Source organism: Ornithodoros turicata, unplaced genomic scaffold (assembly GCF_037126465.1).
Source record: "Ornithodoros turicata isolate Travis unplaced genomic scaffold, ASM3712646v1 Chromosome16, whole genome shotgun sequence".
Classification (NCBI taxonomy): domain Eukaryota; kingdom Metazoa; phylum Arthropoda; class Arachnida; order Ixodida; family Argasidae; genus Ornithodoros; species Ornithodoros turicata.
This window is the reverse complement of record NW_026999320.1, coordinates 551,465-577,492: the sequence shown is the minus strand read 5'-3', so window position 1 is coordinate 577,492 and position 26,028 is coordinate 551,465. Positions and strand designations below refer to the sequence as shown.

The window sequence follows — 26,028 nt, the reverse complement described above, 5'->3', positions numbered from 1 at the left end:
AGCTAGTTGGTTCCACTGAGACGGCCTCCACTTGGTTCCATGTCGTTCCAGTCTCTGGGGAAGAAGCAGGCTAACAGCGCAACAAAACCACCTATTTCGTCTTGCATACGAGTATTATACTGCTTGACACGTAAACATCGTTCAATTATTGAACTATGTATTAATGGCATCTCTGGCTGCCCTCCAATGGGTAACTGACATTCTTTCCCCATCTATGTTCTTCCGATTGCCACTAAATACCTTTTGTCAGGATGCTGCACTTGTTCATCAGATGCTATAACGCGTGACGCGCTCAGTGACGGTACCGTTTGCGACAAGTTGACCTGCCAGGAAAATCTCAAACACGTCATTTCACACTTCTCCGTACTACAACAGTCCTGCGTTGGAACGGCTGATTCATTCACAGGAAAGGCCGAGCAGACACACGGACTGCCGGGAACACCTGCCGACGAAATATTCAGATCAGAAATCGAGCCAAGCAGTTCAGGTTTCAAACTTACGTGTTCGGATTCACTGCGCTTCAATGTCGCCCTGTCGCGCGTGTAAGATACCTGCAAAGTTTAATGAAAGCAATGCAAGCCTTCAGATACAGGATCGGAAACCCACGATATGTTTCATAAGGCAGTTCATGAAATATGTTAACAATATGACATTATGCTCGATTCCCGTGTCGATCACTTCAACCCTGCAACAAAGAACGAGATTTGAAAATAGGTGTGGTACGAAAAAAAGAAAAACACCATTCAGCGACGTAGAATTCTGCAGATACTTGTGCCCTCGAGTTATCTTCGTATGTCATTTGGCGCAGCAACAATCATGGGGACCTGCGAGTTTCCAAAGAAAAATCAAAACTGCTTCTGCCCACTCGCGAGGCGAAGCAAACGAATCTTTTGAAACATTTACTTTCAAAGCACAGTCTCACAGCAAGCAATGAAATAATCTGGACATATGCGTGCGTACATGACATAGAGCTCAAGCAACGGACTAACGAACAACCTGTATCCTCAACCTCGCTGAACGGACGATGAAGTGGACGTTTACGAGTTTTTCTATTAGGAAACGAGAAGCAAGTAACATCAGCAAACTCGCCACTCTCGTCTCGGAGATCCAAAGAGTTCCACACTCACCCGTTATCAGCATTCCATTTTCAATGACTCTTCAGGTGCCACATGCCATCAAACCTGCAATGTTTATTTTTATTTTATTTTTATTTTTTTCAGTGTAACTAAACAGTTGCCTGAGTAAGACTCGCCCTAAGCACCTAACGGAGGCTGAATTGTTTCCCTTTATCCCTATGACAAAGAATAGGAATGGTGACCGTGTAGTCAGTAAGGAGTAAAAAAGATGCAGGTACATAAATATGCCTTTCCTCAGAAGCACGTTGCAGTCTGGAAATCAACGGAGGCCACATCCTTGCTCCCTTGGTTCCTGCGAGAAAGAATATGAATGGTGACCGTATAATGAATAATGTGTCGCAAAAGGTTCAGGTACGTACAGGTGCCTTTCCACATAAGATCGTTGCGGTCTGGAATTCTGAAACGCGTATAACGACGCCCGCAAACGACGCTGGCTCAACAACGTGACCGAACACGAACGCAAGCAAGCGCCTACTTTAACGCTACCAACACATTGCTTCCGTTGACGATTTGTTCATGAGGCACAAACTTGTTTCGTTATTTTTCGTGGCCGTGAGAAGGTTCACAGGGGTTTAACGGCGCAGTTAGGCTGTTCAACCCATCGGAGACTTAACAAATCCGCTATGTACCACTTCAAACTTTTCATGCGGCAGCATGAACCTCATGAATAGGACTGTTCACGAAGGCGCGACGTCTATAAACCTCCTGTCTTCAATGAACCGCTTATTTGATCGGGTACGTATCATGTGCAGATTTTAGAGTGTAAAATTGTTTGTACTTCGGCGTAACTTCCACGAGCCAGCGGAGTGTTTCTACTCGAGCGGCACACGAAGACACACATCACAAATAGCACGTTAAAGCCAGTGTAGAGTCCCATAAGCTCACTATTCCGCGGGCGACACTGCACGGGCTACGCTCTCTGCCGCTGGGATACAAACAGCCCTCTATGTCTATCAATCAGCTGTAGACTCTCACGAAATATAAATAAAAAAAGAAAGAAAAATATTGTTTTGCCCATGGTCAATCCAGCCCACAAACGCTCCACTCTAAAAGCACCAGCAAACTTTTTGAACGACGTAGGACTTCAGTCCTCACAATGTGGCTCAGCAACCAAATTACCACGAGATATGGGGTAGAGTACCGCCACCGGCGGGGAAAAGTCCGAACACGATCTCAAACGCAAAGTTGTTGTTGCACCTTTCATACCCTCAATTTATCCATCATATATGCAGCTGTACAAGCCCTTCACCACGCATGGCTTTGAGTTATTCAACATGTAGTTATTATAGTTTGAAATGTGTTACTGCACCGTAGAGACCGGGAGACTAAGTGCAGGAATCACACTTATTCGAGTGATGGTCACGCTTTAGTTTGCCACCCGCGGCACGATCTGACGATGACGCCCAGGCGATTATGCCTACGCGTGATGCAGTGGCCATTGGACACACGCACATCTGCCTCAATCAGTAAACTTACCGTTGGCGTGTCACGACTTTTGTCTGTCTTTGACGATAGAGCCGAATCAAAGATTCTGGTATGCACGTAAAATACCGCTCATGTACAGTTTCAGATGTTCTGAAAAAGATTTCCCTTAGGGTTCATTCTATTCATTCACTTCATTCACTCCCTTTCTGCAATGAGGCACGTACGCTATCAACTCATATGTTTAGAATTCAAAGATCGCCATAGCAGCACCGAACAACTGTTTTCCCGATGACCGTAACACCAGCAATTAAAAGCAGCCAAAACTTATTGACTCCTATTTCAATTGCATAATGGGCCAAACAGGACGAAGCAGCGGTCGAGTGCTAGTATTACTATGATTAAATTGTGTACAGAGTTTCGGATTCTTCTAGTCATGTATTGATTTATGGTATGAAAGAGACAGCTTTATAGGGCCAATCAAGGCAGCCGTGTAGGTCCATCCATGCCAGACGCAGTGTTCGTGGCGGAACCCTAGTGAAAATGTATCTGAGAGGCCTCTCAGGATTTTTTAAGAGGTCTGAGAGGACCTTTTAAGAAATTCTGAGAGGTCTGAGAGGACCTCTCAAGCAGTCCTAAGAGGTCTGAGAGGACCTTCTACGAAACTCTGAGGGGTCTGAGAGGACCTCTCAAGCAGTCCTAAGAGGTCTGAGAGGACCTTTTAAGAAATCTTGAAAGGTCTGGTAGGACCCTTTAGCACTTCTGAAGGGTCTGAGAGGTCCTCTCAGGCAGGTAGAGGTGGTAGGACCTTTCAGGCAGCACAGAGGGGTCTGAGAGGACCTCTTAGAGAAAATCTGGAAGACGTTGTATAATCATTCATGTAGCCCTAAGAGGTTTGGGGGGCCTCTCAGACAGCTTTGCGACAGTGCGTCGTGCAACACCTCCCAGAGCAAGTTGCTACGTGTTTTCCGCGCCGCGGAACATGCTACCTCGTCCACTTTGGAAAATAGATCGCAAGATTTCACGTGTTTGTGCATTATTCCTTCAAGGAACACGTGCCGTGATAACCTTGTATTGCCTTCCCCCCTTGAAGCTATTGTTCTTGCAATCCGTGCATTATTGCACTGCACGTAAGTGGAAGCGTTTCGGTCAGTCGCCAGCGGTTGAATCAGTCTGTTTTGAAACGTTGAAGTGTGAGGACGTGGGCCGCGGATCTCAAGTAATTTGCGTTCTGTCTTCGGAATTGTGACTGTTTTTGAGGTATGTAGGCGATGTCTCAAATATGCTTTTGTGATTGACAGCCATTCCTCTTCACTTTAGGCTTTTACTACTGTTCGCAGACACGCATTATGAGCGCCGATAGGAAGATTACCAACCACGTAACGTTACCAACGGCGCTGGGTGCCAAACGGTGCGTTATATACTTCGATGCCTACACACTGCCTTACACTGACATTTTGAAGTTGTATTTCTTACAGATGGATCTCGTACGAAGTGACAGGTGGTGAGAACACAAGGTGGTGAAAACCCAATCTCTCCAGTTAGTTGGTGGCTTACGCAAGCAAGGGAAACTAGACGGTGCATCGCAGGTCCCGAAGTATACGTAAAACAGATGAACTTGATCAGCGAGAAGCAGAGTTCCTCAAGAATATTTTTCATCGCCGCTGTACGGACATTGTGAATATGTGTCCCATGAGTTCACGCTTTGTGGAATACGACAGTGTGTGTTGATGATGACTCGTACGCTTTCGTAGACATGTAAGTGCTAAATCTAGTTTCTGTTGGTGCAATTTACCGTTGCGATCCTTCAACAAATATTAGATATTCACAATTCTGTAAGACATTTGAAATAACTGTTACATAATCAGATAGGAGTGTGCATGCCTTGAGTGTATCTGTACAATCGAAGGAACTCAATATATGTGGAGTTTTGCGACATGTACTTGTCTGTATCTATGTCTGGTGTATCATAGCACTGTATGATTATACCACTCCGATGACAGGTGCAGCGTAGACGGCGAAATTGAACATTGATGTTCCGATGCCAGATCTGGGCATTAGCTTCTGAGAGGTCCTGTCAATCTGAGAGGTCCTCTCAACCTGAGAGGTCAGCCTGAGAGGTCCACCAGCCTGAGAGGACCTCTCAGCCTGAGAGGTCCTCTCAACCTGAGAGGTCAGCCTGAGAGGTCCACAGGCCTGAGAGGACCTCTCAGCCTGAGAGGCCTCTCAGTCCCATAACATATTAGACCTGAGAGGCCTCTCAGATACATTTTCACTAGGGAAGAGCGCGAGAGAAGGTGAACAAAGGGTACTGAAGCGGTGGAAAGGAAGAGTACGCGGGCAGGTGCGCGCCAGGGCTGTGCCACCACATACCCCGCTAGAAAAAAACGGCACAGTGATGTCCAAGAGAGGTGTGTGACGTAAGATGTTTCATGGAAATGTATATACTCCTACAAGCAACTGACATCCCAGCATGTTCCACTATCGAGAAGATGAGGATGCCTACGTAGTCCTCATGTCCAGCGCTCATTGTGGTCATCCCATTTTGTTTCTCCCCAGCACCAGGGGTATTTTATCGCTTTTATGCTGTGTCAGGAACGACGGCGCACAGAGTCGGGACGAAAACAACGCGCTGCTTTAGAAGGAAGCGCGTCGAGCTCGCGCAATGACTCCACGAAACATTGAGCGGTCTTCAATAAAAATGTAATACCCTATCAAACAGAGCTTCGTACACGATGGCCCTAAAAAGCCGCCGCCTTTAAAGGGATGGTCGCATGCGGGAAGACATCTATGAAACCGCTTCTTCTGTATTCGGCGTGGGCCGACAATTTACCCAACTAATGCTCTTCGTCCGAAAATTTTTTCCATATTAAAAAAAAAATTTAAAGATGAGCGCTGCTTCCGCGGCAACAGGAGCTCCCGTGACGTGACGTCACTCCCTAAGCGGAGGAGTGAGAGCACTGCGCTTAGAGGAAGAAAGCCGCCGTCCAGACGACCCGTAACCAGACTTGTGCCCGTTACTCGAAAAAAGTAATTGATTACCGTTACCGTTACTTCTACAGAAAAAGTAATTGGTTACCGATACCAATTACTCGACGCCAAATGTAATTGAGTAACCAATAGAAAAGTAACGCGTTACTCCGGTCGTTACTCTGCATTCGCGCAAAGTATAACCATCTTAGTGTGCCCCAAAATGAAAAAAAAAAAGCGTTCAACAGCAGAACAGCTGAAATCTCGAACAGACTCGATTGTGGAAGAGCATTGCGTGGAACTTTCCCATGACAAACTGAACCTCCAAAGCTCCAGGTACCACCGCACTGGTGTTGTAGGAAGAGATTAGGGAGAGATACCCTGAAATTCCAGAACGTTATTTTAGCTACCTCCGCTTGCTATAGTAGAAGGGCACAACAAAAGCTGACGGCAGGAGGGGCTTGACGTGGGGCAGAGTATCTGACAGCTAAGTTAATCTCTGCGGGAAAAGTAATCAATTACTGAGTAATCGATTACTCCACAAAAGTAATTGATTACTTGAAAAATTACTTACAAAATTTACAATTGATTTATTGAAATTGATTACAAGTTTACTAGTAACGTGTTACGCACAAGTCTGCCCGTAATTGACCCCACCCGCACCGCAGGTGTACTTTTCAGCATTCCTTTTTCACGACGTCGCACTCTGCCCTGGTTCTTAGGGAGTGACGTTTTCTCTTTTTTCCACGGAGGGAATTACGGCATACTTATGGCGTCTGCTATTGTCATGCATTCCGTCGAATTAGTCAAAATGCGCTACTATGGCCCGGTTCTATCAACGTCGATTAATATTTGAACTAAGATCAACGGTCCTTGACTTGAATTTAAAGCCTAGCTCCGTTTCATTAAAGAGAGTTATGGTCACTGAAACATTAGTCACGTCACCAACTAACGGTTGTAAACCATAATTGAGTGTTAACTTGAAGTCTGAGCAACCCTTGATTTTAATGAGTTAACCAGCGGTGGTGAACCTGGGCCTAAATGGCGTGGGATTTGCGATACCGTGCTCAGTGGTACTGGGGGAATATAAAGACACCATAGAGTTTCTAAATTGACTGGGACGGATGGGACGGTCGTTTTACCGCGCTTGACAGAAGGCCCAAAGGTGCAGCCAAAGGTACTTAGGTACAAAGGTTTTTCCTTCTTAATGCACGCAGCGTCCTTACAACGTTGATTATGTAAGGGGTTCTCGTATACTTTGAAGTAAGGGTTTGAAACACCCATTACCTAATTTGCATAATATCGTGATTCACGACACGGGTGAGGCAGGATGCATATTTTCATCTTGATACTTTGTGCACTTGTACCTGACCATGCTTCGAGTTGCGACATTAAGCATCTACATGTTTATGCAGTCCATCGGCGAGCCAAGGTCCACAATACCACTGTGATGTTTCTCTTGCGAAATCGGGACCCTCCCGTGAAACCACTTCGTCAACAACAAACGAAACGTGTGTACTAATTTCTTCTCACGGCGCAGTCAATGTCTTCCAGACCAGGTGATAATAGTGAGCAAACGTGTTCTGTTATGCAGCTCGCTCTGAAGTGGATCACAACATGGTCTTCGCCGAAGAATTGGACGAGCCTGAGGAGATTGATGAACGATATGGTAACTAGCAAATTACTGTCTACTAACCTAATCAGAAATGTTGAGGCGTACGTGAGCGATCCCAGATGACTGACCATAGCTCAACATGGTTTCATATATTTTGCAGTCGAGGAGCCACACAGCCTATCCGTCGTGGTGAACGACACGCTGATGGCACTGGATCTCGGGGACGGTAAATATTCCATTGCTTAATACGGGTGTACTGGGACTTCTCTGTTGAATTCTCTGTTTAATTGAACAGATATCAGTAATACTAGCTCCAACTCGCGCATAACACTGCTGACTGTACGGTGTGCTTCTGGAGGAACGGACCAAGATTTTCCCAAGTTTGCGACATATTTCCTTCGACAACTGAGCTGCACGTCCCTATTTGCGGTGTGGCCTTCTTCGACAAAATGTTGTCCTAGCACGCAGAGCCAATCTTGATGGGTATACTTCAAGTGCCAGGACAGACAGAATAACATACATGTAGGCTAGTTGGTGGACAATATCCCTTGCGAGGAAAGCCTTAGCTTTGCAAACACACAAACGACAGGTGAAACCAGCCAAACGATTTATATACACAACTGTATAACCCACTGACGCCCTTCACAAAATGACGATAAAAGAATGTAGGCCAAAGGGAAAGGGCAAACGAGTAACAAAAAAGGAAGACTGTACGCAAAAGGTACCATGAAGTATGAAGAAGAGTCCATAGCCGTTTTTACAATCCCGGGATATCGGAATTTTCAAGTGTGGATCATGACAGGGGATTGGGATTTTTGTGCAGCTGTCCTCACGAAGTCGTATGCGACTGGAACCACTTCGGGAGCTGAGCTGTTACAAACACAAATCCAGCGCGCATTTCCATCTATTTATTGTGTTCTCTATATCTTTATCTTTCTCTATAACTATGTTCTTTGCGAGGGGCGAGTTAAATATGCTGAAAAGGCAGTCACACTTTTTTCGTTCCACTTTCTAACCTATTGTTGACGATCAAAGGAAAAACCGATACCATCACCTTCTTATCTATAACGCAGGTGACTGTGCGCTTTTCGATAGGTATCCGCTGCTGCTGAATCTCAGTATTGAGCGCCCGTAACTGTCGCGATTTTGGTACCGCCACGGTTTCAGTCGCAAGTTTGGAGGCAAGCTCGCCGAACTCCAACCAGGTGCGTTCCGGCTTCTCAAGCTTGACCTCCTCCTTCGCTTTCATCCTCGCGCCCTTTTAAATCTCGCCCTACGCTTACTCGCTGTTTTCCTCCTCATGATCTTCCGCACTTTCATTATTCGCTTCGCTCCTCGTTCGCTCTGCCGGCTACAACGCCAACGCCGCTCAACGTAGGCACGGGTGCCAGGTGTGCTCTGAAAAGACGCATTTCTGCGATGTATTGTGAAGTTTAACAGATCCAAAGAATCCTAGGAAACCTTGACATTTCTTAGTTTCAATACTGCTTGATGTTCTGGGTATGGGCTCTATAGCTTGTTGGCTCAGCAGCCAGCATGCTTGGAATGTGTCGTGGACACTGCAGTTTGTTCGGATTCGGATCGCAACTGGTGTTTTTTGCTGAGGGGACGCCGTAAATCTGGGGTCAACAATGTACCGTACCTTCCTTTTCACACATGTCACTGATCATTCGTTGTCAGGAAAGCTGAAATTCACTACCCTGAAATCCCGGAATTTGGCACCGGGAAATGTCGGGATTTCGAGACGGTAAATATGCCGAGATCCCGGGGTCCTGGGTTCTGAACCGTAGTACAAACTACTTAAGCTCTAGTTTAAAGACATTTTTACTTTGTTTGCGGACAAGTTTGCGGAACACGCTACTGCGTATTCCTTCATCAGAGTGACACGCTAGCAGCGAATGGTACCATACGGACTGGCAAACGGGTGACTGGGTTACCCAGGCACATGATTGTAAGTCAATACAGTCCCATTCACAGCTAGCGTAGCATTCTGAGAAAGAAATATGTCGGAACGTGTTCCGTAAACTTTTGTCCAGCGCAGTACTTTACCAGGTAATTTACCCCAGCATCTTACCGTCAAGTAGAATATCGACAAAAATAGGACAATGTTGATGAATGAATGAATACTTGTCTTGAACGGATGACTGGGCTAGGCAGGTGTAGTTCCATTCGTTGCGTTAGTACAGCCCAGATAACGAAATACAACTACGTTTGTTCGATATGACAAGGAAAACCCTACTAACTATATTCTAGACAGAAGGAGAAGGTCTCACAGGGAGGGAAGAAGTTCGACTAAACAAACAGTCGTAGCTTAGAGCAGGGTCATATTGTCACTCCGATTTCAGCTGACATGGGCGACGGCAGCATATACACAAGTCACTTTGTGTTGTGTCACAACTATGCAGTCCCCTGGAGGGCGTCACGCAACATCCTTCCCGGGCAGAAACCATCGCCTGATTAGTGTGAATCATTTAGAAGATTTAGTTGACACGTCAGTTGCACAGGTCGGTGGGTAACCACATTTGAAGTCAGCTTCACAGTACACGTTCGCACGTACCCGTTCGTTCGTTCGTGACAATTAGTACTCCGGCAATCTTCCATATGTCTTTTCATCTTAAAAAACGACGAGGTCGCCCTCTTGTATCCCCGATGTCGGTCTATTTGGTGCCAAATGTGTGGAAGGCTGCTGTAAAATGTATTCTTCTTGCCACAGTTTTCAGAAATCACAGGATCACAAGGATATGCAAACGATGTTTCTGTTTTCGAGTGAGCTCCTGTGCTGAGCGTTCTCGCGTCATATTTTCCGAAGACACTATTTAACGGAGCTTACCGTACTCTCCTAAAATGCGGCCACCATGCTACCCTTTCCAGTACGTATTTCCACGTGATGTTTGTATATAAGTCTTGAATTTCTGAGACTTTTACCAAGACGATCCTTTTCCATCTGATGGATATCCCAAGAAACTCATTTAAAGGCGGGAGCGTTGTCCGTGTAGAGAGCTAAGAGTCGTCCCCCTTCCTACGAGTAATCGACGGAAAGTGAGAACGAATGACTTCGTTGTGAGGTCTGAAACCAGCTCCAGGTGAATGACATGTGTAACCAACAAGTGAAAAGGGCGATATAGGCGGTTTCTTTTCCGATGTCGACTCTGATGTAGAGTTGGCCGGAAAATATTAATTTCACGATAATGAAAGGCGCTGTTGTGTAATGCGGTCCGTGGGCAACGGTGTCACATGTTCGTTGGCCTGCTTAGCCCTGAGCCCAATACGCTTTTTGCCTTTTTGGTAATTTGCCTCTAATTCGGCACAAAAGTTGTCGTGCTTTAGGACTCGCGCTTTAGGACTCTCAGTTCCATCAAGTCTCTTCAAGTCCCAGTCTCTTAGGGCTCTCAGTTCCATCAAGGTTTGCTCAACACCTCTGTGCAGGAATCTTCGATGGGCAGCGTTGACGGCAAGCTTCGTCAGTTCATGTTCTTTTGGCAACAGTAAAGGGTGCTTCATCTGAGGCATCCGAATAGTGAAGTTTACCCCCTACTGTCTGCGTAGTCAGTTTTCGTCCAGGAAAGGTCGTAAGCTAGTAATGCTGGAGTTGTCACCGGTATGTTAGCCACGGATCAGCTGCTGAATTTCGGGAGCATAAAGGCGTTATGCTGGGATCTCTTGAATCAGTTAAGCTTTGCTTTCATGATGCCGTAGGCGGTAAGCATGCCTTGCAGAGGATTGTACGATTGGTGATAATTCGAAATGAAACAAACACTGTCTATGTAAGAACGCGTAGAGGTACGGACAATTTACTGATGCGACTCCGGTCATTCAGCGGATATTTATTGCTGCGGCTGACCTGTACAGAGATCACTTCCAATTTGCGCAGCTCGCACACCGGCGTTTGTGGAAACTCGGCCACACATCTTCGTAGTTTGGAAGTAATTCTGGCCCCTTCCGCCTGTCTAAGGTCCTAAACTCACTCCTGGTGCAAGCATACCTACCGTCTTCTGACTATCCGGGCAATGTGACCTTGAATGGGGATCGATTATTGATTGAATTCCCGTCGTCCTATAGCACACGGATGGCATCCCAAGGTTAGGATCTTCCAATTCATTGGATGGCTATCGTCGAGCCTGTCCAGAACTGTTTCAGATGTATTTGCAGTTTGAGGCACTCCTCGATACATTGATCCAGTTGTGCTTAACGAGTGCACCAATCAGCTCAAGGCGGAGCAATGTCAACCTCTTCAAAGGTGTCGCTCGGGATTTGGCGATAGTCCTCGATTCTTAGGTACACGAACCTGTCTGCGTCAGTAAAGGTATGCTGCAACAACGAAATTGTATTTTCTCCATTTCCTTACATCACTTACCGGTCCACGGATAGCTGTTCGATCGACGGTAATTCTTTTTATCACTTATCATACTCCTAAGCAGGGTTGCGGTGTTGCCACACCGGGGTTGGAATGATTCCAGAATCATTCCAGATTTATCAGAGTCCGGAATGGAATTGGAGTGGAATGGTCTGGGTGCCAAATGGTCAAGGACGATGGTTTGATTTGGTTTTAAGAAAAAAAAAAGGAGATTTTGGCTTCAGGTCAGAGTGTGAGGCCCCCAACTCCACATAACTTGCATCAATTACTTTGTTGGAAAACTCATGAATGTTGATGACAATGAAGGAGAGGAGGAGGAGAGGGGGAGGGCGCAATAACCTTGTATTTGTGCGTTTTCCGTGCTGGGTAATGTCAGTCTCCTTCATAGCACTGCTGGGCCAGCTAGTACGGTTAGCGGTCCTAATTATTTTATTGGTGAAATAAAAGAAACGGAATGGGGTTGCCAAGCCATTCCAGGAGAGGGAATTGACCGTACCTTTTCATTCCGAGGAATTGAAATATTGGAATTATCACAAATCTTCATTCCTCGGAATGGAATTGGAATGGAATGACTGAACCCATCCCGCAACCCTGCTCCTAAGAGAGGTCACCTGGCCGAGGATCATCCCATGTCGGACCTCGTTCTCAAATACGGTGGAACATTGTCTTACCCGCACTCTGTTCCAGAGTTCAAGGTAACTCGTTACAAGTAACTCGTTACTGTAACTAAGTTCCTTTTTTTGGTAACTTCTAATTTAACTCGGCACTTTTGCGCCGTGGTAACTTTCAGAGGAACTCGTTCCTTTTTCAGGTAACTTTGCCAAAGTAACTTAAGTTAAGTTCCAAGTTACTTTTAACGCGCTTTTCACTCACGTCTACATATCTTGCTTTCTCTCCGGTTCCTTCATGTCATTTTTTGCCATAAAACGTGATATTCAATCAATGACAGTATTTTATTCAGTAAGTAAGAACCGCTGCCATTGAAATGAAGCTGAACCATTGTGCGCCCACAAGGAGTAAGATGCAATGTGTTCGAATAGACCTCTACCAGAGAAACGTCATCATGACATTGGTAGACAGACTGAAACCGAAACGAATCGGAAGGAGAGGGCTGTGTTCCACGAACGGGCACTTATTCGCTGTCTCCCATTGAAAGAAAAGTAGGACCGAGGGTCGCATCCCTTTTAAGACCATATCGTAATCTCCTCAAGACCGTGGCTTTCATGCGCGACCTTGTTCACCTCTAGCTTCGAGCGTAGTTCAATTCTACCAAATTTTGGCCACTATGACGTCATTTGTTTACAAACAGGGAGAGGTCAATTGTTGAACATAAACGAAAACGATCTAAGCCTGTTGCACTCCTCCGCAGGCAACTCAGGTCTAACTCAACTGCTCAGGCGCGCTGCACCTGCGTAATGCTATTTTGCGTCCGAAGTAACTTGGAAGTAACTCGTTTTTTTTAAGTAACTCAGTAACTGCGTGTTACATTTCAGGCTGAAGAACTTCGTTATTAACTTAGTTACATTTTGCACACGGTAACTTAACTTGTAACGAGTTCTTTTAGACGAGTAACTTCTTAATCTATGCTCTGTTCGGCCACGGGAACCCCAACGGGTGGACGAGCTGACTATTGCAGGTAGCTCGTGGGCTGAAGCGGGGTAGTTTGTACCACGACATAATGAAAAAAAAAAACAGCTAAACTACAGTAATCGCCACAACTGATGATCAAACAGTGCGTCAAATGATTGGATCTTTTCACATTGTGACACAGGGTAACCTGTGTTGGCGCCTCCTCCTTATCTTTGATCCAGCTAGAGTAAGTGTCTTGGCTCTGCTGTGCATAACTTGATGCCTCTCCTTCGCTGATACCACCCGCTCAAACGTTGCGTGCCTGCGTACTGCTGATGATGGCCTGATAAGGCCGAAACAGTGCTCCAGCATAGTCAAGATTCCTCTCCTGTCTTACAACGATACCTCTCCGATTTGCCTCGGGCGAATTCCTGCCACATGTTATCAAGTGCTTAGCTATTGGCCGATGATTCACTGCCGACCAGCTTTTACATCTTATATCGTCCTCTATTGTTGCAGTTTTCATTAGGGCCGTTGCAGTACAGAGCGTTTGGTATCCTTGTCAAGAGTCAGAACTTCCAGCAGCCTGTCGTTTGATAATTTCAAGTGGATAATTTCCATTTCAGTTCAGTTCTACGAAACCACAGTACCTTGCCCATGATTGCATCAGTGAACATTCTGTTGTTCGGTGCCGCCGTTCATTCGTGGTGCAGTGCATATTGCTATGCTTCTCGAGCGTTCGTGCTCCACTTCTCCACCTGCAACCCAGTCAACCACATCTGTCCTACGGATGTCCGGTTATTATCCCAGAACAAACTGCCTGAATCGATGTCCTATAGGTCTCCGTAGGATACCCTTAACGGATATCTAATGTCCCAAAATTGTACAGTGAACTACGGACGTCGGACGGACAGAGGACATCGTGTGGGCATCCGTGTTAGTAGTCTTCGCAGTGAAATTCGATTAGAATTAGTGCTGCGACTTCAATAAGCATTAATCTAGTGTACCTGGCTTGCAAGTTGGCATAATTGGTACTTGTGATCCCAAAATGCAGTTCATTACCGCGACGCATTTTTGACTGGGGTAGGAGATCATGCACGAAATCGAGGGCAGCTCACTGCTGGCAACAGTGCGCAGGCGGCCGAGCGATGGGTGTGTCAGCTACACAAGTTGGTACTTGTGCACGTTTCAGTTCAAGTATCGCTGAAGCAGCAAAGTGTACGACAGGTAAGCTATGCAAAACCAGAACGGCGAGCAGACGCAACTCATGTTCGTCTTCCACAACAGGTCAGGCAGCAGGGAGCAATTGAGCCGGCCGCCATATTCCTGTCTCCAAGTTTTCACAACAGCTGAAAACATCAGCTACGGATATATCAAGCAACAAACTGTGTTCGCTCAAGCGGTGATCGAGGTGGGTGCTGGGTACACCTATGCTGTCAGAGTGCAATATATTTCGGATAGCGAAATGTTTTCAGGTAGTATTGGTATATCAGGTAGGTCTTGTTTTCAGGTAGTATTTCTGATTTGAATGCACTTGCAGGTCGTACGCCCGGTTCAGAGGTGCATTTTGCGTTGTGACATATGCATCTGTGTAGGTCTAGAACGATGCATGGAATTAACTGATGGTGACAAAATAAAGCTATGCTCAGTGTTGTGAAAGCTATAGCTAGGATGCTCCAGAAAAATGTTAAACCTGTTATTTTGCAGTGAAGAAGTGGAAGCTGCCTTACACGCACACTACATTCCTCCAGACTAAGGGACTGTAGCACTCGCAGATGTGCCGCTTTGAAGTTACTTATTGTGTAATAAACGTTCTTTGTTCTGTATATGCTGTCTTTACTGTGCAACCGCCACAAGTAAATAAAATAGAGAAATCAAATCAAATCATATACTACCAGAAAAACCCAATAAAAACCTGCCACAGCGTCCACAGGATAACCACAGAACAGCCCCCCTACATGCCTCAAATTATCCAAAATGTGTCCTCTGTTCGTCGACCAGGATGTCCTGTAGACCGGTTCGGGCGGTAACATTGAACAAACTATGTTAGTACAATTTCTATCCGTGGGAAGTTTCCCGACGTCCTGCGGATGTCTGGTTACCCGAGGTCGTTACTCCATGGAACATCCTAAGATTGTATATGGCTGACTGGGAAACTTTAGGACCTCATTCGCTTTCTCGTAGAGACGCGTTGCTTCCACCAGTAAGTAAATACGCAAATCGTCTTCTAGAAACAGTCGATACGTGCAGCTACCATTTCGCCGTTGCAGGTTTTCATGTGATGTGGCAGTCGAGCTCTGAGCAGAAACGGACTGGACGCTGTACGGAATGGTACCCGTGTCATACGCCACTCATGGCTGTGTAGGGTACGTTGGCTCTGCGTCGGTGGATCGGTATGTCACAGAAAACGGATGGCGTCTCTGCCACATTCGTCCGCCTCGATCTGGGGCATGGCTTTGTTGATGGTGCAGACGTATGGTGGACGGAGCTCGTTCGAGAGTGGTGGTCCCTTTTCCAAGTGATCGTTCAGGGAACTTGATACGGGCGTGCGAAGAGGTATCAAAAACCACACTAGCTTTTGTTGAGACAGCGTCTCTCCGCATGACAGCCCTCTGTAGCACGTAGCTCACAAGCGTGCTGGACGACATCGTTGGTGGCAACATCTCCTCAGGACCGTAAACCATGTAACTCCGGATTGCTTCTTCATAGTCCTCCACCGTTCCTTGTTGCAAGCGTTTCGTTAGGCTGTATAGTCGCTGTAGCGCAACCTCGCGTTGTTATGCACATTCCCAGTGTTTTCCTTGTTCCGGGCCACCCTGACACTGTGCGGATCGTTGACGTACTTGACGTTTCGTTCAACTTCCTTCAGAACGTCGTTGTCGCGTTCGGCCGTTGCTATTCGGTGGATCAGTCACTCCGATAGCTTCGCATTTCCAGCCTCGACGGAGTGACAGTGAGTCATGCGTATCGACAGTGGCATCGACTCCACTGAACACACAGACGACAGTGTTCGTGCCGTTCCCTCTACAGTTGAGCTCTAGAACACCCACCTGAATTCCGATTCGTCTGCTGCTCAATCTTGCTCATTAGGTAACCTTCGTAGGCGGCCTGTCAGGAACCCTCATATGAGATCCGGGCAGTCAAGCAGGCGTAGTCCAGCTTCTGCTCGTGCACCAGGGAATATCAGCCGATCTGTGATGGTTTCGCGAACATTCTTCATTGCAGTCATGAGCTACAGGTTCAATGGAGTGAGGACAAGACCCCGCCACATGAGTGGGATAACTATGACTTGGATGTAGTGTTCCCTAGCATCATACTGACTGCTGAGGTACAGCTAGACCAGCTTTCGTTGTTGAACATGGCCTGTTCTACTATCTGGAAACTTGTTTGGCAGCAATTGGTGAGACAAGCGACAGGAGCCTGCAATTTATGTGCTACACCTTTGCGTATGAAAGTATTTTTACTGAAGCCGTCTAAATGATCCCTCGTATGTAGGCAGTCCAAGCTTGGAAGGGTGGCAGCAGCACAGTGGAATCGACCGAATTTCGATAGTGTGTTTTTTCGTGAATTGCTTCTTGAAACCTCGTGTGCCCGAGAACATAAACCAATTTATCAACCACTGTATCTTCATGAGGGGATGAGGGCTCGTCCTCATTTCTTGCATGTGTCCTCAGGGTTGCTTACCACTGCAGAAATAGAACGAGTTTCATGACAAGACACGGATAGTCATATTTACTTTATAATGATTCTGCACTAAGATTATTGACTTCCAATAAAAAGGCAGCACGACACTGCTTAGGTATTTTTGCCTTGGGAACAGCATGTAGTATCCACGGGATATTTGTGCAGTAGGCGGTAATGCCCACTACAGTAACGCTCCAAGTGCAACACAAATGTTGTAGAATGCACAAAGTTTACCTCACGTGCCAATCCAGTACCACTGTCCAATGTGAAGTTTTGGCAAATTTATAGTTCCCTTTTTCTTAGCTCTTAGAACACAGAGAGTGAATTAATAAGGGTAGAAAATGCTAACTTTAATTATAGACTCTTCTTCAGTGAACCATTCACTGAAAGTTAAAGGCAGCTTCCTCAAGGGGCGTTCATGACAGTACAAAATTCTAAATCTTATCAGCGACGACATCAGCTTATGCGTGTCAGAAAGCATTGTAGCTCCAAGAGTATTCCAGCTAGCAATAACAAAATATGCAAAAGGCGAGTTAACTGCGTTAATGTAATGTACTTTCTGCATCAGACGGTGAAGCTTATACCGCACGATGCGTAGGAGCCACTGTTTCGACAGCGAAAATGCTTGACCCGGGAGGTAGCAGTTACTGGGAATGGTGGCAGTACCCCTTGTTTCCAAATCGGGAAAGCTGGGGTTCTAATGTTGAGGACATATTTGACATTGGTGCCAGATGTCTGCATCAGAGCGTCCATCAAAAGTTCAATATAGATGATACCCAAATTATAACATCAGATTGTGTTACGTCTTGGTGGCAGCTGGACTGCAAGGGACGTGTCTGCGATACTTTCATCATTAGTGTCAGCAATTTCTTCACGCAGATGCAAGCAATTTCCTTTACACCTTCATTTTCCACATGTGCAAATTCAATGTTGGATCATCAATGCTGCTGTGTTGTTAATCATAGCTATATCGTGTGAAGTGCAGTAGCCAACAGACAGCTGCAAAAACCGACGTACGAAGATACCTAGTATTTTATGGCAGTAGTATTAACACGACAACAACAACAAAAGCAAGGAATTTGATGGCTGCGGATTTCGTCGCCAAACACGACTATGTTATTAACACAACTCTCTCGCTGAAGGAGCTTTCTCCATAAACATGAACTTGGTCCGCTGCCGCTGGCCTCCATTCTGCTCTAATTTTTGCCTTGGTCCTCCGTAGCACGTTCGAAATTTCTGTGTACGGCATCCCACTTAAAAAGACTTCGTGCCAACATTCCAAATTGCCTCTGGAGTCGGGCGTTGCCTATGATAACACACATGGCAAAAATGCTTAGAGTAAATCGTGCAACTCAGTCCATGTGGCAATTGATCATTGTCAACGGTGAGCTTCGCACTGTTTCCTATTGGGGTAACTTCCGGTAGGCAACGCTGTCGCATTCTCGACAACTTCGCCGCGGCATATCACATATCGCTCCATCTCATAAAAGTCTTGGTCAGCACACAGAGGCGCGACTTTCGAAGGATTTCGTGGCAAAGAAATGTCCAACAAGGGCTACCAGTGCTGAGTGTTACATATTTTTTGATTTAGTGATAACGTAACAGCTCTTTAGGAATACAGAATGCACAGAGGACGAAACAAACGACGCTGAAAGCCCTAGCCAAGTCTGTTAAACCTAGAATAGTGACGTCAGAGCGCCTTCGCGCAGGGTTGAAAGATTGTTTATACGGGATGTCGGTTAAAGTAAAAAAAATCTTCTGACGAAAAATTCTGTTAAAATATTTCGCTGAGATATTTCGTGTTCCCGAATGGAATCACGGAGTGAGTATCGTTCAATTCTGTGTCACTGAAAAATCGATATAGCTGAGCTTTAAGCATTCCACCTAAACAATTGATGGACAAATACAACAAGTACTAACAAAGTCTGGATTCTGATCGTATTAAACTTACGTCCAGTGAACGTCTCCCTCTCTTCGCAGATACGGGAGGAATCCCTGGCAGTGTGAAGTAGAAGATTCCTTCATCGCCAACATTGCGAGCCGGGAGAGCTTCTTCAGTCTCCAGCTGGCGCCTCACACACGTTACTGCACTTGTGTTGCATACCACATAACCAGTTTAGTCTGTATAACGACCTGAATAATAGCCTGATTCAACTCGCTTTACATCATCCCAAGGTGTATATCACAATGTAATTCCCATAATAAACATGAAACCTTAAGTGTTCCTTCACAACTTGCAATACTACTTTTTACCTTTCGTTTTAGTATATCACTCCGTGTCTCACTTCAAAGGAAAAACCTGAAGAAGGCACACTGCAAACCCCCAACTCTGAAAATGTGACTTTCAGCAAACTTGTTTTGTACAGCCAGTAACAAGTACAGAGCAGTTATGCCAGAGATTCCCTTGATTGAAGTGGATCCATTGATACAGCAAGCGTCGTTCTCCAACCTCTGTCTCGTTTTTTTTTTCTAGTTTCGTCGTTGTCATTCTTTTGTTCATTTCCGATATCACGCCGCTCCCCCACATCGATGTCTTTCACCCTTCGTGTTAGGATGCCCCTTGTCGACGTCTTCGAATACCTGCTCCTGCCACTTGATCCCTTAGCGACATTGTCGTCAAGACCTGCTCCGCTTGTTTAATTTTCTCACTTACTAGGAAGGGAGTATGAAGGGAAGTGCCTCAGGACGAGAGCCGCCGGTATTTAGAACAGCTACTGTGTTCATTGTTAGAGTGTAGAGGGGATTATGTGAATGAAGTCATCCGAAGTCATGAAGAAATCCGAGGTTCATGAACAACGGAACGAAGCAGGACAACAGGCAGGAATGGGCGAGCACTCCGAAAGACATGGAGGTTAGTGGTTATGTGGGGAAATTTTCAGGGCAAGCGAACTCTCGGAAAACTCAGAAACTCTCGTTTCGTAAACCTCGCATTTCTGTAACCGGTATGGAGCAAAGACGACTTCATTCGCATCATCTTCATAATTCTTCTTGAAAAGTTGAAGTTGGGTCGGACGGCTACGTAATTATAGTAAACGTTAGCTACTTCGTCCTGACGAAAGAGGACCTTTCGTCGTAACGTATACGTCGGCCCTAACCCTTTTTTCTTACTTCCCCCTCCTTGTTTCTTCTGTCTCCCACTTATCTCAACTTTATATAAACAGGGTGCCTTTTTTTTACGATACAGATTTTTCTTGAAAAAACAAAGGGCTATAGACATGCTGTTCTCACTTCTACAGTCTCTGGGCAGCGCACGTTCTTTGTCATCAACCGTCAAATGAATAATTACCTAAACCTAACCTAACCGTTTAATTATAAAGCTACGAAGTTGTCCCAACGAGAACATCTGTTCCTTTCGGTGACGTGATATCGTAGCCGTTTTCAGAACAAAAATCCGTTCCGTAGATCGTCCGCAAAAAAAATCCGTGAAGGAACACCTCTTTTTTTTTTCTTCATTGCACATTTTCGGAGACGCGTCTTTCCTTCACCCCCAATGTGAGATGGTGAAGGAGCCTCTTGCGTCGAAGATGCCGCCACAGTGCCGCCTCATGCGTCGAAGATGAGCGTTAACTTGCGGAAACAAAACAAAACACTTGTATCGGGTGACGCTATCGGAACTGCCCTTATCTTGTGTTGCATTTTCTGTTAATCTTTTTGCAGGACGCAAGAGGCGACAGTGTGCTCTTTCACCCTCTCACATTGTGGGGAGCAAAGGAAAGACGGGTCTCCGAAGAAGCACAATGGACAAAATAAAGAAAAGGTGTTCCCTCACCAATTTTTTGCGGACGATCTACTAAACGGATTTTTGTTCTGAAAACGGCTACGGTACCAGGTCACCGAAAGGAACAGATGTTCTAATTGGGGAACTTCGTAGCTTTTATAATTAAAAGTTAACCATTTTTTAGGTAATTAGTCATTTGACGGTCGAGCAACATCTGGCCAAGAACGTCCGCCGGCCCAGAGCCCAGTGAAAACAGCATGACTATAGCCCTTATAGGTTTTTATCAATAATCTTTATATATGGGAGAGGGTTACGTACAAGGGAAAGAGAGCAGCGCATGCGCTTTTGTCATGACTAACACAGGTGAAGTGAAAGGGGAATGACCGGCTCTGTGCAGCAGGACCTTGAGGGAATACCCGTGAGCCGGTAAAAGAGACAAAAGAGCGTATGTATTGTGCTGGATTAGGAATGCAGGTTGCGAATAGTAGAAATGATTCCTGGATCTTCGTTTATCTGACACTGGAATTTATGAATGAGATAAGATTCGCGCTGTTCCCTGAGCCGTTGGGAAGGAAAGCCTGACTGCAGGATGAAAATAGATATATTGGTGATTGAGTGTCCTGGTTTACTGAGATGGCGCGACACTGGCACATTAGGTTCCTTCACGACGTCAGCTTTGTGGTTATTGAATCGCGTTCTAACTGATGTAGCTGTCTGTCTGATATATTGGGCGTTGCATTCATTGCATTGAAGAAGATAGACAACACTGGAAGAATTACAGTTAAAGTCGCCATCAATGTTGACCCGATAATTAGAATTTGTACTTTCTGCAGAGTTAGCGGCTTGCATTGATTTACAAATTTGGCATCTACTTGCATTACAAGGGTGGCAACCCTTGCCATGCAACCCTTGCCACACGCACACGTTAGAGCAAACACTCTGACTCATTGTGTTCAAAGTGCTCAAAGTTACATTTTGTTCAATCTCTCACAACCATAGTTATACAAATGTATAAATTTTGCTATTGCACAATTTAAGTAAAAGTCTTTGAGTAAGGAGTATCTGAACATATTTTTCTTCACGATAAAATTTATGTTCTGAGTCTGGAAAGGACAAACACACAAAGCCTCAAGGAGGAGTCAATGGACCGGTAATAAAGATGATGTGGGTTCGAGTCCTACACTCTAAATCCTGTGACGAACATGTGCCAGTTAAAAAAGTTCCCTTAGAAAGTGCAGCCTGTACACAGCCGTAACCGTCTGGAAGCAGCCGTAACGGTTATCAAATAGCAAGCACAGCGATCCTCATCGCCAAATTTCAGCAGGTACAAAGCCGTCACGCTGGTATGAAACGTCTTTGTGCCCGCTGAATAATGTATGTGTGCCTCCTGAACCTTGTACTCGTGTGCTTGTTGAATAATGCGTGTGCTGGCTGAATATGCGTGCCTTCGTTGGAGCGTGCTACTTTGTTCCGCGCTCCGCCGGTGAGGAGTGACACGGCACAACGTATTCTCCCGCAGTACGTTCCTTCTACAGGTGTGCGCCACCGCGCCGAAGCGTCGCCGCCGGTGGTCTGGAGTCGCCGTCGCCGCCGTGTCAGAACTGTTGGCGCGCCGCCGCCGCCGCTGCCGGTGTTGAAAAATCGGCGTGGCTGTATAACGTGCCCAGTTTGATCCATTTCTATAAAAACACCTGTCCCATACCTAATATTTTTGTTTTTCTTGCATCTTAGGACCCAAGCTTCATTTGTGGTGTTTTAGCAGTAAGAATTTCATCACTAATATGCTGTTTATGCTATACAATTTCGTTTCATAGTCGACCCTGGAGGCACAACTCCAGGGAAACTTGTCACTCAATTCCTGCAGGTTGTTTGCCGTTCATCCTCCAACACCATGGCACTGGTCATTATCCATATAAAGTGCGTTTTGTTTTTTTATTCGTTACAGAATTTTTGTAAAAAAAATTTAGCGGAACAAAATAGATGCCGTTTTTGAGTTGGTCGGGCGAATATGTTCTCGAAGAAAGTATGTAACTGCATAATCATCAATTACCTAAAATTCATTAATTCTTTAATTAGTGGATTCCGCGCAAAAGCGAGAGAACAGAACGGAAGATATTCCTCGTTGAAAGCCATCCCATATTTAAGAAATTCTTAAACGCGCATGTATGTTGAAATATCCGACTCTGAATGTCGCTAAAGAAACCAGCCGAAACAAGAAGTACGCAATTTCCGAGCGTAGAAATGACGCGAGCTTCGCCTTATCTGGGTTAGAAAGCGATCTATCTGGCCAACAGAGTAGCGCCTACACCAGTCAGCTCGATCGCTCCAAACCACGTGGTCCTCTCAGGATCGCCCGTCGCTCTTTCTGCGGTCGGAAGGTGCGTCGGAAATAGTGCATTTTGTGTGTGCCTGCGAAAGGCACCCCGTCAGAAAGGGTGTTATCAATCGCGGAATTGCGGGGCTTGTAATTCGCGCGAAGCGTGCCAGCCTAGCTCAATCCACTCGCTCTGGGCATGCTTATACTGTAAAACCCTCTTATTTCGCGAGCCCTTAATTTTCGCGATTTTTGCGAATCGACGAAATTCGCGAACTTTAAGGGTACTCAAAGGGGAAACTTAAGGGGAGCTTGAGGAGCGCGCCAAATTTAGTTGTTGCGAACATATCCCTACTCGACTCGCGAAAATTTAGGGCTGCGAAATTAAAGGGTTTTACAGTATTATTAATGATAACTACAACCTCTGTAAAAATACTATTCAATGCCGTGGTGGGTGCGCCTTATGTCATATCGTTTTCTAACGTTTGCATATCTACATATATCTTTACTATAGTTTCTCAAAAAGAGCCACTGGATCAGTGGACAGAGCTTTGACGCGTCGTCGTCCTGTGAAGGGATGACTCGTCGTCTGATTGTCTAGCTATGTTGTTTTCTCCGGCGAAACCGGCCCTTAACGTGCCCTGTCGGAAGTTCTTGGGCGACGACCTTCTCGAAGTTCTACTTCTTCTAATGTTCCTTTGTGTGTTCGGTTTTCGTTCATAATACTATACAGTGCTGATGTACTTGTATGGCGCAAGGTAGAATAAATACGGCTACCGTCTAAGTGTCTATGATGGATAAACTACCCCGGCTCTGAGTTGTCCGTGCGTCCCCGTCGGAGAAGAGAACACACATTGACAGCCCACAGGGCTCACGCCGAGAAGACATCATCGGCGTAACGCCGCTGACGCCGCCGCCGCCGGTCCTACAACGTGCTTTACGCCGCCGCCGGAAAAATGCCCACGGCGCACACCTCTAGTTCCTTCCCGCTTTCTTGACGCTGTCAGCGTTGCAACCTCGCCTTTGAGAAGGATGACACCTTACTTTTTAAGTACAGCTCTCATGTTTGCTTAAGGTAAGCCAACCCAGCAGTGATGCATCGTACGACGCCTGCGTTTTACTCGTGTTTAACAATCGAAGTACATTCTGTTGCAGACAGTGGACGCATTGCAAATGGCGGCAGGAGAGGATCGGCTGCATCGGTGAAGCGACGATGTACATTCCAAGCGAGGTTAATTATATTTGTTTGTAATTTGTAATGTGTAAATTGTAATGGTTTATTCTTTCGTTATAGGTGACCGCAGGACTGTATAGCTTGCGAGGAGGTGAGTTACAAAATGGAGTACTATTCCAGCATTAACGTTGGATTAATACCAGCGTGGTATTCACTTCGATTTCTTTACAGGTTGCTTCTTGTCTCAACGGTCACACATACGCGTGAAAGATTGCAACCGCTTCTCACATGGAATTGGTGTCCGTTGCCACTTGTTGGACAATTGCTCCTCGGCCATTTCGTTTGAGGAACCGTCGTGTTCGTCACTAAGGATCTTCATTGAGCTTTCAGTGCCAGCCTGTTCGAAGTTTCGAGAATTGTTTGTTCGGCGTTTGGAGGACTGCCTGGTGTATCGGATGGGTTGTGTGTCCGTGCAACGTGTGCTTCATATGTGTGTGTTGGGATTAGTGAACCGTGTATGCTTTCCATTCGGCAAACGATGATGTACTGAATGCAATTTAAAGGTATGTGCAAGCCAATAAAATTTGGTGTTTCATGTTCGATGTGCTTGGAGCATTTTCTTCCTTGCTTTTTCTTTTTTTTTGCGAAGCGTGGAGGTAATTTTTCTGTTAGGGAACTCGAGAGCCGCAATGTGTTTCGCGTATTACAAGTAACCCTTCGATACGTCCGGTACACTGTGGCTCCTGGCGTCAGCAGGGGTGTCGTACCAGTTGCTTCAGGGGGCACATGGCACCTGCAGCTTTCGCAGGCACCGCGTGCCCCTTGAAGTCATGTGGCATATTTTTTTTTTTAAATGTGCCAGTTGATCAGACGGCACCTATCCGTCACAGGGTTTAGAGTGTACAGCTGGCACCTTTTCAGTGACTTCCTTCCTTCCTTCATATTTTTGTTGTTTTTGCATTCACCTGGTGCTGATTAGAAGGAGTGCACAACGACATACTCGCATTCAGTCCTCTATCCATTTTGTGTGATGATAGGCATCAGTTAGGTCCTCTATATAGCCTCTTCCTACGGTAACCTTTTTCGAACATTAAGTAGCATTTTACGAGGAACACATGAAGCAGCGCATGCATCCATATGGCGATAAATGAGGCCCCTCACATACTATAGGCCAAGTAACAAAACTGATGCCTCACCCTCGTTTACAAGCCGATCCACTGTCAGTTTCGAAAGTTCATGTGGTGAAGGGCAAATCAGCATCTTCCACGTTTTACCAAGGAATGTCTTTGGCTTCGCAATCTCATCTGACATATATTTCTAAAGAACACCAAATGTTTTCGCGTGTAATACAAGGACAAATACCGTTATGGATAACTTACAAGGGTAATTCCGGATTGCTTGATTGTCCTTGACTTGAAGCTTTTATGTTGATGAATATCAGGGTTGACATCGGTGTAGATGAGGGCAAGTGTAATCCTTCTTGCCGGAGTTCTTTGACCTGAAGGCATGAGTGACACGTGACGCAGTACTATTTCAGTGCCATGAAACTGCTTAAAACTATCATACCGGCATGTGGCTTGACGCTATCAGTCCCAGGAAGGTCCCGCTGCAGGTTCATTTCCTATTGGGAAAATAAAACTACATGTGGTAACAGAACTTTATTGATGAAGCAATAACAACTTACAGCTGACTTCAACAGGTGAGCTGTACTGACTGTATATGCGTGACAGAGCGGAGCCCTGTGAGCTTTCTTCAGCAATGTACTGTACAGTACACTGCTGAACAGGATACATTACGCAATGTACATGCTGTTCAGGAGCAGGATCTAAGGCAGCTGAGGATGCATGCGAGGTATTGAGCAGTGGAGCATGGATACGAAGAGTGTCTCCTGTTCCTGGGGTTGCATTTGCTTCAATACATCGTGCTGAGCTACAATCTACAATAATAATTTTTACTGCAACTAGAAAGAAAGATTTTGAAACTGAATCACAAACACAGACGCTTCGACGGGGGAAAACTCACATAAGAAAAAGAAAAAAAAAGGAGGCAAGAGCCACCTGTGCCAAAATTAT

General features: G+C 45.7%; 1 protein-coding gene across 2 annotated transcripts in view; it reads left to right on the top strand.

Moving 5' to 3' along the window:
* Nucleotides 1–18,977, top strand: part of LOC135372626 (uncharacterized) — a 69,179-nt gene extending 50,202 nt beyond the window's left edge. For both annotated transcript variants that reach the window (XM_064606144.1, XM_064606143.1), the window contains 4 exons: nt 6,944–7,039; nt 7,123–7,197; nt 7,304–7,369; nt 18,731–18,977. In XM_064606144.1, coding sequence (XP_064462214.1) covers nt 6,944–7,039; nt 7,123–7,197; nt 7,304–7,369; nt 18,731–18,762 — 269 coding nt within the window. In that variant the 3' untranslated portion in view covers nt 18,763–18,977. The remainder of the gene's footprint in view (nt 1–6,943; nt 7,040–7,122; nt 7,198–7,303; nt 7,370–18,730) is intronic.
* Nucleotides 18,978–26,028: the final 7,051 nt, after the last annotated feature.